The sequence below is a fragment of the Anopheles merus genome, chromosome 2R, assembly GCF_017562075.2.
Source record: "Anopheles merus strain MAF chromosome 2R, AmerM5.1, whole genome shotgun sequence".
NCBI lineage: Eukaryota > Metazoa > Arthropoda > Insecta > Diptera > Culicidae > Anopheles > Anopheles merus.
In genome coordinates, this window is record NC_054082.1 from 38,211,076 (window position 1) to 38,229,027 (window position 17,952).

Here is a 17,952-nt window from a genome sequence, read left to right on the forward strand (position 1 = left end):
TAGCAGACGGCAAACGACTCATGCATTCTAAAAATAGCGAAAAAGCTGGTGGCGCTCTCTGTTGGTGGGATACCCCAACCAGTTGAGCTTCATCGCTTGGAGGAGAGCTTTCTCATTTCCTCTGTACTGTTGTATGGTTTCACATTGTAGTTATGCATCGCTAGAACTAGAACGGCGATACAATTGTTTAAATACTAAACTCCAATGGAAACCACCAGCACTGAAACAAGTGAGATTTGAGTAATGGTCGTTGGTGTTGATACCCACGTATGTGACCACACGACCATTCATATAGATTTTTGCTCGGAAAGTTAGAAGGCTATATAGGTCATGATAAGATGAAACTTGCCGAAACACATTGCAAGAAAAGGATAGCAATATAATAATCAGTTTTAATACGTCATCTATAGATCAAACCAATAAAGCTGTGGAGCTTTCATTTTTTTTCTATGGATATTCAATCTTCCAGTCGTTTAAGCTTAATCTGTGGCGCTTGGGAAGTGAGACGGCGGAGCGCAGATGCTAATATGGCACACACATGAAATGTAGGACTCCGTGGTATCAATGAGAGGGATGTGCAGAGGAGTGGTGGAGTGTCTTTATTTTTTGGACATTTAAATTTGCTCACCAACACACTCGCACATCAGCGCGAGCTTTTTGGCGGTCATCTTGAACCCTCAAAAACCCTCGCTCAAAACATCAAAAACCGTCGCAACGACTTACAAAAAGCATCGCCAGCGAGGGAAATTCGTACCGATTTGGAGCGTTGGCGAGCTCGCGAAACCCGGATTTTACAGGGTGGAGAGTTTAAAGTACGAGATTAACGCTTTCGTAACGTGTTTACATGCAGTTGTTGTTTGAAATGGCCGTTTGCAGGTTGCTGGTGGGAGCTGGTGAAGATGTTTAAATATGTTTGATATTTTGAACGAAGCGTAAATAGCATAATTGTACTTAACAATAGGATGTGATAGGACTTTTTAATACAGAACAACCGCATTCGATACGGACAAGCTTAGGTTTGAATGAGTTGCCAATTTTTTAACTATCTTTTGAAACAAAATCAATCTTAATGTCTATGGAGGGCTTGGAAGATACAATCATTTAACCCGGAAGGTTTTCATAACGATTTTTGACTTTTTTTTTAAATCCAGGCGTAAGAAACTACTCGATCATGTCGATCTTAACCTGACCTAATGTAAATAGTCAGTCATTTAGCCAGAAGGTTAATACTTGTTACGCGGTCATGCATTAGAGGAAAATCTATCCACGATTAGGTCTTGTCGATTCCTATAAAACACGGTATCTTGGTATAAAAAATTAAAATGTAAACAAACGGTTTATAAAAAAAAACATAAAAGATTAGTTTCACTTTCCTATACGGATTTAATACGTTGCAATAGTCATTGGTCATTGTTAAATAAGAATCGCTTGCAATCTCTTGGGAAGCGGTCTCATATCCTGTACACAGCATATCTAAAATATGCTCCATTCTAATTACACCAAGAATACTTTTATGGAACTCGGAATGAACAAGCTTGTTTCGGCTTCCGGGGTAGAGGAAGTAATAATAGCATTTTTGCCTCGAATTAAACTAATAAATGCTCCAGTGTTGTGCGGACAGTATGGTACATTCTTCCTACAGCCATTCATATTTTATTCATTTCGCCCACAATGTGTTTGCGATGTTAACACAGCACTGGAACTCGTTTATGAAACAAGTCCAGCAAGTTCACAACGGCAAAACCCCCCCCCAAACAACATACCTAAATACCTCCACATCCACATCAAGCAAACACGACTATGAGTAGGAAAAGAATGTCCCGAACCAGAACAATAAAATCAACAACCACGAGATCAAGTTCATCGGCAACGAGATCGCAAGATCGGAAAGAATTTAAGCTATTTTTCTTTCGCACAAAGCGACCGAGTGGGAAGACGATCGCATTGACCGGGCTTAGACGTACACGTAGACGGTATGCGATTTTTTTGCTGTCCCCGTTTGTCCTTACACACAGGCACATTACTGGGTTTTACGTGCGATCTCCTTCTTGTTATTGGTCTTCTTTTGGTCGCGTTTCTTTGGGGGCTCGTTTCTATCCCAACACCAGCGTGTACCGCTACAATTCTACGCAACCAAATACACCACGCTTGTTCGCTGTGTCTTATTCATCGTCTTATGCCTCTTGCTGCGCAGGCTAATGAATGTTTTATTTATACAGCCCCAGACACAGACGGGTCGAAACAAGGCACAAGAAAAACGGAGGGGAGGTGCGACAAACCAGGGGAATGACTGTCGACGTGGTACCAAGTTAGTGTGGGTTTTCTTTACGTTTTGTTTAACTCATTCTTAGCTGGCTCCGGTTTAAAACTTCACTCCGTACAGCATTCAAGGGGGCCTGAAGCAACCGGTACTTTTCATTAATGAAAGAAACGAGGTTTTGCATCGTATTTATCGAAGATGTCGTCATGGATAGCACACTGCTGGCTTTTAGCAAGGCCCTATACCAGTCCCATGCTTCTAGAATTGCCTCACGCGCTCTTACTGACGTCATAGAAGAGCGTCCACCGAGGGAAAAATGCCCCCCCCCCCCCCCATACAACGCCCATTTCCCGCCCATTTCTCTCTGACAGGAAAAACAAGTCTTTTTGGAAGGTATTCCCGTTTGCAAGGACATTTGAAGGTTACTCGCACTGTTGTAACCCAAATTGCATCATGCAAGAGGAACGCGAACAATAAAATACCCTTTAAAGGTCATACCTGTGTAGTGTTCTATATCGTTTGAGGTTGATTATATGGGTCGTATAGTGATCGAGCTCGTGTCGATCGTAAATAAAAGCGCACTAGTAGTAAACCTTCGCAAATGCATACGCGCTGAAATTTGCGTAGTAAACAGGGCAGTTTGTACAAAATGATTCCAAAAATAGACTGGAGTCGATCTGGCTGCCTTTTCAAGTAACAAGTGTATTCTCTCGGTTGTGTTCCGTCCAGATGGTGCAGGTCGGTGTTTGTACATCCCAGCGGATTTCCTATTCAACGTTTACCATTTTCGTCGCCGTCTAGACATGGCACGTTTATCACGAGATTTAAAATTCAATGCCGGGCGTCGGTGCGCAAAGGTATGGCAGTAAGTAATCCATCCATTCGATACATATTAGCAATATTCAGTATTAATTGTATGACTAAACTTCAAAACATTATTGTTTTTCAATGGAGGTAAAATTACATCATCATTTGGTTGTACAGGAAGAAGACAAACAAACAAACCAACCAACACACCAAGCTATCTGGTTGGGGTTTTCCCCTCCCAATCATCACTGGATAGGAACCCTACAAGAACTCTATTTCCTATACGATAAATTCACTGCGGGCTTACAGGAAAATGACGAAACATTTCTCACTCAATCCGAAATACAGGGTTTTCCAGGGGTTCTCATAGTTGTGGGACACTTCCTTGACTCTTTCTTATGCGAAATGAACTTCATATGATGGAAATTGGACTCTATGGCACCTTTTTTGGACAGCTCTTATTGGAAATTCCTATTGGATTTGTCCAACAAGGGTGCTATAGAGTCCAATTCACCTTACATTAAGTTCATTTCACGTAAGAAGCAGTCAATAAAGTGTCCCACAGCTATGAGAACTCCTGGAAAACCCTGTAACGCCGTCAATATGTGTGCCATCATAACAGTGGTTACCCCTTGGTTGCCCTACGAGCATGCTCGTCTTGCCGTTGAATGCATTAACCAACAGCACGTGGCGGACCAGAGACACGCCAGACCCTACCATCAGAACAATCACACATGATGGGGTACAGCAGGAAGCGATTGCGTATATTATATGCTGAGCTGTTCTGCCCTCCATTTATCTTAATAGTTTTCATAAGAAATGTGTGCCTCGTTCGCTTCATTCAAACGTTTTTCTTGACTCAAAAACAGCGTTTTTTGGTTCCACTGCGCTTAAAACATACAGCGCACAATTCAAAACATAAAACCACGTGAATCCCTTCGTTTCCACGTACGCACGCCGTCCAAGTAGGCGATGGGATAAGGAGAAATCCTTGCGAGAATTTCCCCTACGAATGGGTTGCGGAGAGTGTACATACTCTCTCTCTCTCTCTCTTTCTCTCGTACATTTCCATTCCCTTTACATAGGGGTGAGGAGTGTGTGAAAATCCCACTACAACCGTTCGTGCCAGAGTGAGCGAGCTAGAGCAAGCTGACGTCACGTGGAGAGTATGTTGCATATGCTGCTGGAGCTCCGTTCTTATGTATAATGTCGCCGGTGTTTGGTGCTGCGTGGGATTCGAGCTACCGTGGAATGGGGAGGTAGTACGATAAGGGTATACCGAAAGACATCTACCGCCTTTTCCTTCTTCAAACTGTCCTTTTTTCCGAGGGAGTGAAAATCGATCGTACGCCAGCGAGCGTGAGGGTGCAGTTGCCAGAGGACACCAGCTCGGTTCAGTGTTTGGCTGGCAGCCGAATAAATAGGACGTTGATCTAAAACATCCACCAACAGCTTACCGGTAACACTGCGTAGTGGTGCGTTTTCAGTGTGTTGCGAAGCAGTGGAGCAAAAGTGTAATCTGCAAAGTACTATTTGTTACATTATTAAGTGTAAGTGACATAATCGATAACGGCGTACGCGTGTAGTGCAGAGTGGGTGCAGAATCAACATTTACATACGGACGGTATTTTAATGTCCCTATTATGCAACACTGTTGCAAGTGACCTTGCCGTGTGCGGGTGTTTTTTGTTTGTGATTCGATGTTCCGTTCCCCAAAATAAAACAAAACCCTCAATGTCCGTCGATCCGTTCTCTGCTGATAGTGATGCTAGTGACAAGACGCAATTTGTCCATAGTCCACCGGTGGACGAGACCTCTTGGTCGGATGACAGTTGATGGATGTACGGAGTTGAAGATTCGGGGCGAAAGATAACAGACTGCTGGTGCCTGATCAAACTACTGAAGCAACTAAAAAGTTCGGGGACAAACAGCAGCCTTCGAGCCAGTGCCAGATTTGAGCCCAAACGATAGCGCAACGAGTCCCGTGACGTACTTGGCTGCGTTGGTAGGATAGCCACCCTCGACAGCAATAACAAGTGAAAGTCATTGGTCGGTGGGAGTGCAAGGCGAGTTAGTCCACTGAGCCACCGAATTTCCTCCCTTTTCGCTGAGAGCGAACGGCCAGCCGGCCACGTTGAGGGGAACGGTTGAGCGTGACGGCTAGTGCGCAGGTCCGCACGCAACCCGGAATCGCACGAGTTGTCGTACGCGGCCAATGTTTTGTGCGGAGTGGAATGGTGCAGCTGTACGTGAGGGAGCAGTTGTAGGCAGAGGGGTTCGGAGGGAGGGTCAATGAAAGGACCCGGATGACCCGGTGCGTGCCCATAACCTGTAGGATTGCATTTACGCATTTGCATGGTTTTGGCGTGCGGTTTTGGGAGTTGCGTCAATAGAGACATTTTTGAGGAGTTAAAATTTTACAAAAAAATTGATTATTTTATCATTGAAGCATGTGTATTCAAACACTTTTGTGCTATAAAAGTAATATAATTATAATATTTAAAAACACAATTATTTTGAGCCTCTCTTTTACGTCTCCCTGTTACACAATTAAGGCACAAATTTGAAAGCTCTGCGCCGTGTCCATTAATTCCATATTCCACCAGAACACTGCCCTTAATTGAAACAAAAGCAAAACCGGGCCGAAAACAACTTTCAGTCAAACCAGTTTCCCGACCAGCAGCAGCAACAAGCCCCCAAAATGTCAAATCGGTGTTGATTTCGTTGATCGGATTTTCGCGCTCAACGCCTCCGTAGGACCGGATTGAACTGGCATCGAAGATCGGCGTGTGTTCCACTTGCAAGCCAACTGTGGATGCCACCGCATCGAAAGGGAGAGGATGAAGGCATCACTTTCGTTTTCATTCATTTACACTTCATGCTGGGATTTAACGGCTTCCAAACTCGCCCATAATACCCGTTCGACAAAAACAACACAAAAAACCACCTCTGTTGATGTGAGGCGTGTTGCTGCAGCGAGTGAACGAAACGGTACAGAGCATAAAGTAAATAAAGCACGTTATCATTGCGCATTTAGTGTTTGCGTTTGCGAGAGCGGATGCGTGCGTGCGTGCGTGAGCGCGAGCTGAGCCGAAACGCTGAGAGCATGACCGTGAAGGATCGTTCCGTTCGGAGATGCTGGATCTTGTACGCATGCAACGATCGCCGTTTGGTGGTGGTGGTGGTGATGTTGCTGATGCGTACTACTACTACTACTAAGCACGACCAAGCGCCGGCATTAGTAGTTGTAGATAATCCCTCACCGGTTCCTGGCCGTGGCGAAAAAAAGGGAAGGAACCCCGGGCGGCAAAGATGGAGCAACCGAGGCGCCGTCACCGGGTACGATTATCATATTTCAAGCGTCTCCGTGGAGGAAAGCGGGGTCGGTGGTAACACGATCGTGTGGGCCCCCCGCCCGTGGCGGAAGATGTGTGAGGCGCGTCCCAAATCGTGCTTCGTTCGGCACTCGGCAACGTTTCTGCGCCAGAGCAGAGCGGCGATAGCCAGACCTTGCTTGTGTATGTGTGTGGCACACTCTTCTAGTCCATCCGGCTCGTTGAAATTTTCTTCGATGCCACGTTCCGCGACTGTTTAATACGGTTCGAACTCGCGACCGAAACGGTTCCCGCTGATTGGCAGCGGTTTCGAGTAGAGTTTCGTGCATCGCGAACCAGACGATCCTTGCAGGCCGGCAGTGTGCATCGAGTGATTATTTTTTTTTTGTGTGTTTGTGGTACAACGCAGTCATCTTGAAACGGTGCATCGCTACGCTCAGTGCAGTTTTAGTGTGTCTGCAGTCGCGTCCAACTCCAACGAACGAGTAGGTACCGAGTGGCAAACGTGTCCACGGTGTCACATCGGGGTTGAATGGCCTAACGAGTTGGGTTTTGAATTATGTAAAAGACGGTCAATCCACAACTGTGTGTGCGTACTTGTGTGACAATCGGAATGTAACAAAATACAAAAAAAAAAATGAAAAAATAGGTGTATGGAAAAGTTTGGCGATGGACACTGTTTGCTTGAGTATTGAATACATCTTGAGTGAATGTGTCGATGACGACGACGACCCCACAATGATGACTTCTGTGAGGAAAAATGGTGTTAACCTTCGCCGCGAGGGAGAGCATTGAAGCCAAACCCAAAAGAAACATTCTCAATTTTTTCTCCAACCTTCTAATATTGTCTCTAACAAATATTGGAGGTTCACCAGTGCCTTGTGTGTGCCATATCGTTTGCTAGCCGTACAACGGCACACGCATATCTCGCATTTCCATTTCTATTTGCGCCAGCTGCTCGAAACGTTTGTCGCTTGCGTGGTGTGGTGGCCTTGGATAATGGACGCTTGTGTTATCGCTGTATGATGTAGATGGTACTGAAATGTAAACGAGGGAGGGGAGGGAGGAAAAGCATCAAAAGCAAGAGGTACAGGAAGAAGTTTTTTTGTATCGTGCCGTGGACGCTTTATTTATCACCGAAGATGATGATAAATAATCGTTTTTGGAAAAGTATGTTCCATACCGCGGGAGTTTAAGAGGAACTGTCGGGTAATTTTAAAAACGTCATCTCGCTGAGCGCGCAACAGTACAAACGTTATTGAGCGAACAACCAAAGAAAGCAGACGATCGTGGCTAAACAACAATCCCCTTTCGCTCAATTGCTACGTCCGTACATGCAAGGACTGTTGCTGTACGCGACGCGTTGAAAGCAGACCATTGGAACCATTAGGCAAACCGTTGATCGTAAAACCCTGAGAGATGAGGAAGTACAATTGTGCAGTGAAGTGGTAAACTTATTAACCATATGCCTCTCCAGTGCGCACCGTATCGTGCAGTAGCAGTGTTCAATTGATTGAGATTAAATTCAACTCACAGCCAGCGTGTGCCGCACATGCTGCAGCACGCGATCGTATTGCGATCATACAACTAAACGAAAGGAAATGCTTTCTACTGATATCGTTTTACAAGAGGGCTGCTTAGGGTGAGCAGCACTTTTTCATCAACCTCAACCATTTTACATACAATCGAGCTGTCGTCAGTTGACCTTCAAGTCTTGAAGGGATGAAGAGAGCAAAGCGTACTAAAAGAAAAAGCGTGCATTGGAAGGGGGAGGGCTTGAATTAAGTAATCATAGTCACCGCTTCTTTCGGCGCTTCTACCACCTCCCCCTTTACGACATATCAGTTGCATTCGACACATGTAATTGATGATTGAGTTCTTATCTGCTGTTTAAGACGATGTACGTGTGTGTGTGTGCCGATAACATTGTTCATGCCATGTGTGAATGAAGGCACACCGCTTGGGGTATCAATCTTCCCCCCCCCCCCCCCCGACAGGGTTCGGAGGGCAATCGATGCGGATTGGGCGCTAAGCGGGAGGCTTGCTGCGCGAGACTTTTCTCGAAGTCCAGCCAGCGCTTTTCAGCTGATAGTGAGGACGAAATGTAACGGATGACACGAACGAACCGGCAAAGACTGGAAAGAAGTAATGCAGTCGTAAATAAAAGCAGATTAGAACGACGGCACGTTTAAACCGTTTAAAGAGGTAGCAACGGCTTAGGTTTTGCGATTTTTACATTACTAATCCTGCGCTTCCACGTGGGTAGGCGTAATCTTATCAAAGCGTGCAGATATCAATTGCCCAATTAACTACCGGTAATTTCAGATGAGCGTGATTGACACGCGTTTCTTGCATGGCCATTCAGCCATTGCGTTGCAGTTAGATAATTTACACGAATTTTTGCCCACCTTCTCAGCAGGGCGATAAGATTGCGCACAATGATTCGTTTCATGAATGGGTGCAGAGAGGCAAAACTGCGCTGCTTACTAATAAAAATCCACCTCATTCCTGATTTGGTTCCCGCCGTGTGGTGATCATTTGATTAGATCTGTCCTACCGTACAAATTGCTCTGGCTAATCGAATATGTGGCGTCGGCTGTGCAGTTGCGCTTACCAGTCTGCAGTGGGGGTTATCAGCGCGATCAGATAAGTAGGTGCCGGCTGTCTTGCTTGGCTGTGTTTATTTTGGCTAGCGTGGATGCAACGAGCCTCATCGTGTGGTTGTGTTGTATTTATAGTGCATAGAAATGGGATTTTTTTTTAAATAAATTAAATAAATCAATAGCTTTTAGAAATAACGCTTAACATTCATCACCCACTTCATCTGCAAAGGCTACAAACAATTTTCGGGGGTATCCTCTCGCGTCCAACGGAGCAGCTGCAGAAGGTTAATCAGTAAAGTAATATTTATAAATCCTGCTCGCGCATTATTTTACCCCATCTCTTTTTTGTGTCTTGCTATCTTACCAGGTGTGAGATTATGCAAGTAAGATACTGTACAGGTCATTTGCAGGACGGGTTCGAAAATAAACAAGCAATCAGAAAAAAAACCACTCCCCGATCGATCAACTGCCAAAGACAATTGGCAAACGGAGGGTGAAATAGGAAAAAAAGCATAACAAACTATGCAACTGTGCTATTTCTAGTATGAATAAGCTTGCAACAAAACGAACGTAGCAAAATGCGTACTTTTGCGGTGATATGTTTTTATGGAGTGATTTAGAATTATTTTCCCTAACAATATGCTCTATGCGATAAGGTTGTACATTTACAAAATTCCCCTATTCAATATTAAAAGCGCATCATTGAGTTAGCTTGCGAAGTACAAAACAAAAATCTATAGAGCAGCGTGCAAGTGAAGTTGAGAAAACAAACTCGAATTGCTTTGTGCAGTGCTTTGGCTAACCTTTTCGACCTTTTCGTTAACTGGATTGGCGCGATCTTATCAACTAAAGTGCATCGGGTGCAGTAAAAGTGTCAAACGCCTTCCGTTCAAGGGCACAACGCCACTTGCCCCTTTGCTACCGTTTGGCGTCGCAATGCACTCTCATCATCATCGCGCTCCATCAACGGCCGGTCATTATTAAATTTATAATAATTACTATCATCCTCGCTGATAAACGACAACATCCTCGTCTTAATAAAAAGTGCACAGATGGATGGAGGGAAAATGTTGGGTAAGAAACGGCGGGGGGGGGGGGAGGGTGAAACACATCACACGATTGCATGTGATCCGTTGGTATACACACAAAACGCTCGCAGCACGTCAATTCGAGCTGCGAGTAGCTGTCGGTCTGCATCTTCCACTGTGTGTGAATGATGTTACGGACCGCAACGGCATCTGTTTCGTCGCTGGCCGTCTTCCGTGTTTTCACGCGCGAGAAATGAGGGCGGGTGCACGAATTTTCCACCCTGCCGAACGTCAGCGCGCGTCATGCGAGCCGAAGGTCATACGAAGGACAGCTCAGTCGGTTTCAGGGACGGTTATTTGGTGTTGGTGGTGACGGTGGCGAATGCTATGCCCCTAACGAAACACAGCATCGTTAGCTGAACCTTGCGTTGAGGAAAAGCGTTTGTCTTTTGACACTTTTCCGCAAGTACGTCACGGAAATGGTCGGGTTTTTTTTTGTTTATGAGAGGGAGGGAATGCTTTTTGCGATCATATTACCTTAGACCGTCAGTACGATCGGGAGTGGTTGTTGATGACTTGAAGATTTTTTTGGGATACATTAGGTATTTAAGCCGGAGAAAGGTGGTTTAAAATGGGGAAAAAACATGATAAGTGATGAAATAACTCAAAATGTATCATGTAATAATTGATGTTTTACATTAATATAGCTTTCCTTATCCATCATCGCCATCGTTTTGTATAAAGTGTAAGGTGAATGAATATTATCAATTAACGTAAAGAATTGCGAATGAAATATTCCATCCATCAGTAGGCTGATTGATAGCCCGCGTCAATACCAGGCAAAAGCGCCAACACCAATTGGCGCGACGGCGGCCTATGAGTACTACGAGCAAAATGGCCTCACAACAACACCCCACCGTCGATGATCGATGACGGAATCGATCGGAAGCGACCAGGAAGTGCATCCGTGTGCCCACCACCCCTTTTTGTCTATTTGTTTGGTGTTGCATTTTCCCCTTTCTCCTTCCACTACCACCACCCCGTGGGCGTGCTGTGAATTAATGGGGCAAATGAAGAACTGATGCAGCGCAGCACGTATGGCGCGTCATGGCGCGTGCAGCACGTTTCGCTCGCCTGCTGGGTGGTGCAATGGTGCAAAACGTGCAACCGAACCCTCGTACGCTGGGCGATCGTTTCAATATTGACTTTTCACTTAGCGCTATCCGGTCCTACGAAACCGTTGTGTTTGGGCATTAAAATCGCAACCCATAGGGACGGTGCCGGGAAGGACACGATGCAAAAAAACGTTGTGTTTGTTTGTGCAAAAATGTTTATTGTGTGTTTTTCTTCTCTCCCTTCCCCCCACAGAGTACCTAGCTGAGCGGTCAAGATGAGCAGCAGCGCGCCCGGGGCGACCAACCCCATGCTGTACGATCCCATCCCGGAGGGACAGGGTTCGACGACGAAGCGCAACCAGTTCGTCGCTGCGCTCGGAAGTAAGTAACTGGCTGGACTGGACGATGCGTGCGCCATACCATGCACGCCACCAATTGTGGCCACCTCCATGGCACGGTTTTGGGACCACCGCTTAACGAGATAATGAGTAACAATTTGGCTTCATTTGCAGTTTGCATGGCGGCGGTTAGCGGCGGTACGGCCCTGGCCTGGACTTCGCCCGTACTGGCCCAGCTCGTGCCGGCCAATCAAAGCGACACGAGTGGGCTCGAGCACGAAAGCTTCCTGCTGACCACCGATGAAGGTAAGCGAAGGAAGAGGGCAGCACTGAAGCGCTTTCGTTATCAGCAGCGTCAACAGCCTTATCGCACCTATCTCGGCTGACGTTTGCCCCCTTTCGGGTCTGGGTGTCGTAAAAAGGGTCCCACGGATTCTTGCATCAATCGCGGTGAGGATAGGATTAAAGAGGGGGATGTTGTTTTTTTTTATTATGGCAATTTATGGCCTCTCAACTACCGTAGATCACTTGAATTATGAGTGTGACGGATGAATTAAATTGTTAAACGTATCAATTTATTACATTGAGGCACGGGTTTTAGGTTTTTTGGGAAAAGCGTGCTAGTGGAATTTAAGATAGTTGGGTTAGATAAATCGTCATAAATAATCCCATTCCGATCCCTATTCTGGTTCAATTTAATATCTCTTTAATAATCCCCGTAAAGTTTATTGTTGGAAATCATCAAACACGATTGAACAGCCCTCGGGGGATACACAATTACATCATTTACGGTAATTTCTTCGACGACAACTTCCCCAATTCGACGACTTCCCCCTACCCAGCTAAAGTTTAACCGGTTTAACCTGGCCCAGCCGTGTAACTTGAGTCTATTTGCATGTTTATGCATCCTCCCTTTCCCCCATCGGTGGGGAAACGTGGTGGTGTGCAGTTGCACGCAACTGTCTGCGGATGTCGGTGCAAGATAAATTACCCTTCCATTGAAGGAGCACTGCCGCCCAACGCCCCCGTCCATAATGTCTACATCGATCGGCCTGCGGATGGTTGATGCGTTTCTAATGGATGGTGCGCAAAAAAGCCAGTAATTTCCCAATAAGCGCCGTTATCGTTGGCGTGATATTGTCGGCCTTTCATTTCAAGGGCGGCATTTGCCCAACAACCGGAGCTTGTTAGGTAAATATTATCACACGAGCTAATGGCTGTTGATTGAGTGCGGGCCTCTTCAAATGGGCGCTGAATGTGGGTATAGCAGGGCGCACTATGATTAACTGGGTCATTTCGAAGTGGCTGTGATTCATTTTTTAACAAAACATTGATTAAAGGGTAATTAGTTTAAAAAGTAATACATCATTTGCAACCTGCTCGCTTCAGGATCATGGGTTGGTGCGTTCCTGGCCGTGGGAGCGTTTCTCGGTGCACTGCCTGCTGGATATCTGGCGGAGAAGATCGGTCGCAAGTACACAACCATGTCGCTGGCAGTGCCGTACCTGATCAGCTGGGCACTGATCATCTTTGCTACCGGGGCGGGCATGCTATACGCCGGTCGTTTGGTCATTGGTAAGTGAGAAGCTCGCCTAAACATCAAAACTCGCCATGTCTTCATTTTGCTTTCTATACATTCAGGCATTGCAACGGGTGCGTCATGTGTTGTTGCACCCATGTTCATCTCGGAGGTGGCCGAAACGTCCATCCGCGGTGCGCTGGGAGCATTCTTCCAGCTTCATCTAACGGTCGGCATCCTGTTCGTTTACGCGGTCGGTTCCTACACCCACTGGGTGACGCTCAGCATACTGTGTGCCATCTTCCCGGTGCTGCTGATTGTGGCCATGTTTATCGTGCCCGAAAGTCCAGTGTACTTAGTGAAGAAGGTAAGCCCCGTGTCGGTACATCTCCAGCCGTACGATCGCACCTTTACAACTGTTGCGTTTTTATCCCTCTTCTCTCTAGGGTCGTCGTATCGATGCTGGCGTAGCACTGAAGTGGTTCTGGGGCCCGAATGCCGACACCCAGTCGGCGCTGCAAACCATCCAGTCCGATCTGGACGCGGCTTCCGGTGAGGCGAAAGTGTCGGACCTGTTCACGAACCCAACCAACCGGGCGGCACTCTTCATCTCGCTGCTGCTGATGTTCTTCCAGCAGTTCTCGGGCATCAATGCGGTCATCTTCTACACGGCGCCGATCTTCCAGTCGGCCGGCAGCACCATGGACCCGGCCGTCTGCTCGATTGTGGTCGGTGTCGTGCAGGTCGTAATGACGCTCGCCTCCTCCGTGCTGATCGACAAGGCGGGCCGCCGGATACTGCTGCTGCAGAGCAGCTTCATCATGGGCGCGTGCCTGATCGTGCTCGGCGTGTACTTCAAGATGCAGAACGACAAGGTGGACGTGTCGAACATTGGCTGGTTGCCGCTGGCCTCGGTCGTGCTGTTCATCATCAGCTTCTCGCTCGGGTTCGGCCCCATCCCGTGGATGATGATGGGCGAACTGTGCGCGCCGGACATCAAGGGACTGGCGTCCGCGCTCGCCGTCATGTTCAACTGGACGCTCGTGTTTCTGGTGACGAAAAGCTTCGGCACGATGCAGGAGCTGCTCGGCTCGGACTGGACGTTCTGGTTCTTTGGCGCGTGGATGATGGTCTGCACGGTGTACGTGTTCATTAAGGTGCCGGAAACGAAGGGCAAAACCAACGCACAGATTCAGGCCATCCTGGGCGGGAAGAAGTAAGGCGGCGCAGTAAGGGTGCTGCCGAGGATACTGAACCACAGGTATGTCAAACTGGCGGCCCGCGGGCCGCATGCGGCCCTCGTCAATGCTGAATGCGGCCCGCGAGAATATTTTGAGAATTGCTAAATGCACTGCAAACCAAAAAACTGTTATTACTATTCGTCTAATTGTATAAAATTTTCCAGAGAAGAACAATCATTTTGATGGTATATCTTTCAAATCTAACATGAATGTAACCATAACATCTCATAAACTTATGCTGCACAATCGTACAGAACAATTGAAACCCTTAAGAAAAATTGATTTGAATGCAAACTCATTATGTTTCGATGAAATTCTGAATATTAGCACAATGTTGTGTACACTCGATTGCACATTCTATGGAAAAATATGGAAAAATAGATTTGCGTCAACCTTCTACAAACGAAAAAGGAATGAAATACTTTCATACACACACTTGGAATCTTCGCAACAACTAGTGCTGGATTGTCAGAATCGTCATTTTTGATCTTAGCTATTCTGACTCCTGATCCGTCCAAATCAAACCAACAGTTCCGTTCGGTGCCGACCTAAGCTTATAGAGCCGTTTAATGCCATTCGGAACCATTGGAGTCATCGGTTGTCGCACGGAGCGGCTAATCTGCAGTGAGAAATGGATCTGGTCGGTCCTACCGAATTTGACCATGCCCCAATTACCCGAATTTGACCAATTATGCCCCCGAGTGCCGAGTTAAGAATTCATTGGGCTCCGAAATTCTTTTTCGAACGAATTTGCACGGCTCCGACCTTAGAATGTTACATTTTTGATGTTCAATTAAAGCCACTTCTGTTTTATTCATAATCATGCCACCATAAATGTTAATAAAAATGATTGTAGCCAAGTTGGAATTATGTGTACCCCACATTCTACAAAACGAATTAATGTACTTTCCAACCTCCCCAAAAATCAAAACCAAAATGATATGATTACGCTTAAGCCATGAGTATTTAGATTAAGGATTAAAATAATCGAAATGCCGAAGTCCTGCGATGTATAGCTTATTTCCATAGATTAGCTCACACAGTCCACTACCTCAATTCGCGAATCATCTCCCTTCAAGTGTCAAAAAACGAATCTTTGTCAGATAAAATTATCGTAATTTAAAAAAATTATTTGTAAAATACGGGTTCTTGGAACTTGGAAATTAGCAAAAATTATGTTTAAACACGTTTTATTACAATTTTTCTCTTGATCTGTCAAAAAATTGCAGGCAAATATATTTGTTATACATCCAGCGATGGATAGCTTGGATGGCTTGAAAATGATTCGCCTAGCGAAAAAGATACCTTAGTGAAAAAGTGTGGTTGGACGATATTTTCTAACAGAACTACCGTGTTGGAACGCGACTAATGAAAAATGTCGTAATAAGGATAAAAAATGCATGTGACTTTAAAAGTACATTAAACTATTTTTCGAAGTAAAAAAGTGCACAATGAAAAATAACACAGCAAATTTGTAAATAGGAAACTATTCCAGATTTGAAGCGAGGAGTACAAAAAGTCAATTTGTTTAACAATAATGATTTTAAACAGTATTTTATATAAATATTGAGGTATAGTTTTTATTCTCACGTTTGCGGCCCGCGAATCACTGAAAATCTGTACTTGCGGCCCTCTGATGAAATGAGTTTGACACAGCTGCTGAACCACTTTATGTATCTTGCTGTGTATGTACGTGTGCGTAACTTTATGTCTGTGTCCGTTTGAACCTCGAGTTGGTGTAATCTTTCCAAATTCCGTGCTTTGGCAGATTTTGTTTCGGTCTTTTGTTTCTGTTTTATAAGTGTAGAGCGATTTATTTTAACATGTTGTACATATGTTACTGTAGCCGTTTTAACCAGCTCCTCCCCCTAAGCCCACTACTATACAATACATTGTTGTAGATGCAAAAAAGTCTGTTTGCTCGCGCATCTTGCGATACTTTCAAAGGAGGGTTCGGGAAGTCCAGGATAGGTTATACGGTAAAAGGTTTCTTGTTCGTTTAGGAAAGCAAAAGCCGCATATACAAGGTACGGTAATCGAAACGACTGATGAAGAAACAGGAAGTGCAAGTGCGAGCTTCAAAAGCAGGCTCTTGAGATAGTAAAATATTGCCATTGTAGTTAGTAGAGGGACAGAGAGAGAGAGAGAGAGAGAGAGAGAGAGAGAGAGAGAGAGAAGCAGAAATATTCAAATGGAAGGAAAAATGGAAAGCAAATAGATTCCTAGGAGCCGGAAGTTTTGCACTTGCAGGACGTAATGGCTACCGTAAGATAGCTTGCGGTATCCGGTAGTGAGGTGTACTGATAAGTTTTTAAGCTAAGTTTAGGTTGTGTTGCTTCGGTAGTGTCGGTATGTTACAATGAAGGAGTATGGTGTGGATGCTAGCTTACGAGTGCCATTTGCCAAAACAAACCAGTTGTGCACTAGCGAAAGGAGCTTCCGGGCGTCCTTTAGACGCGTGCTAAACGCTTCCTCGTTGTAAATTGTTCATAATTCATTTGTCCACCAAAACGGAAAAGAACATGTAACGCAAAGTGTGTTTACTTACATACCCAGCCAGTCAATCATATCACTAACAGCAAACAAAAAAGGTCATGAAAGGTTGTACAATACAGAAAGATAAATTATTATTGTTGGCCACCTAAACCTCCACTTCACATCCATCGGTAATCTTTTGGCATACCTTTTCGGAAAGGAAACACCCTGTCTCACCAGCGTTTCATCACACAAATGTCCCTCCAAAAAGGGACCACCCAACCAGAAACCTCGATTGTATCCAGTTTTTGCCGACCTAGTGAGCCGGTTTTTTAAAATGTTCAATTTCTTAGTAGAATTTCAAGGGAAAGATTACGTTCGAAGGTGCCATATCGAGTAGGGTAAGCTGCTCAGAGAGAAAAAAAAAGCTAAATCTACACACGGAGTGACACACTATAAGGCTTTAATGTATAAGCAGGAGCAATAAGAATGTATAAAAGGGGCTACGCTGCGAGCTTTAATGCTGAAGCTGAAGTGTAAACATAATCAATGCGCTGGCACATACATACACAAAACAAAACGCTCATCTCTTCCGCGACGTGCAACGATTCCCACCGGAATGAAGCGGCAACTGGGGCGTGAGCTGTCTATAACTGAACGAACTGTGCACTGTGTATAGCGAACGGAGAAGAGTTGGTTATGTTTTACAAGAAGCTAAAGGCTCGTTGGAAAACGGATGGAAAAATATATCCTATTTAACCGGTGTAATAATCGTGTTTCCCTCACTTTTCCGTTAGTTTTGATGTTTCGATATAGATTGAATGAGAAGTGCTCCATCATGGAGCTGATTAACCTTTTTTGTTGGTTTTGAATGGATCCTAACAAGACTGAACAATAATCGAGTCATGGTTAAGCCGACGGATAATGTTACGCGATGATTAATTGTCTGAGCTGGCGAATGGGCATTGTTTGCATATGGTGATCGTACCAAATGACACATTGTAATTGTGCATCAGCTTACCTCCACACTCTCGTCATTTGAAACGCAAATATTGTCCTCAAATTAGTTCTACTTTCATTACACTTCTATTGCTGCTCGAAAAAAAACAACAGCTCGAACAATGGAAAAGCTTCTCAGGTACGTTGTGCACTCAACAGATGGCGCCACTGTCTGGGGAGAATTTTCCGCGCAGACAAAAAAACATCCCACGTGGTGCGTAACCGGCGCAAC

At 45.3% G+C, this 17,952-nt stretch overlaps 1 protein-coding gene across 3 annotated transcripts; it reads left to right on the forward strand.

The window, feature by feature from the left end:
- Positions 1-4,449: 4,449 nt before the first annotated feature.
- Positions 4,450-17,489, forward strand: LOC121591175 (facilitated trehalose transporter Tret1). 3 transcript variants are annotated; one of them, XM_041911628.1, is made up of 7 exons: positions 6,642-6,887; positions 11,402-11,529; positions 11,661-11,792; positions 12,876-13,061; positions 13,128-13,372; positions 13,452-14,255; positions 15,906-17,489. In XM_041911628.1, exons 2-6 carry the CDS (start codon positions 11,424-11,426, stop codon positions 14,223-14,225), a joined length of 1,443 nt encoding a protein of 480 aa, XP_041767562.1. In that variant the 5' UTR covers positions 6,642-6,887; positions 11,402-11,423; the 3' UTR covers positions 14,226-14,255; positions 15,906-17,489. The 3 variants fall into 3 exon arrangements, with proteins under 3 accessions (XP_041767560.1, XP_041767562.1, XP_041767561.1); XM_041911627.1 differs by lacking the exon at positions 15,906-17,489 and adding an exon at positions 14,411-14,539 and having other exon boundaries at positions 13,452-14,266; XM_041911626.1 differs by lacking the exons at positions 6,642-6,887; positions 15,906-17,489 and adding an exon at positions 4,450-4,617 and having other exon boundaries at positions 13,452-14,340.
- Positions 17,490-17,952: the final 463 nt, after the last annotated feature.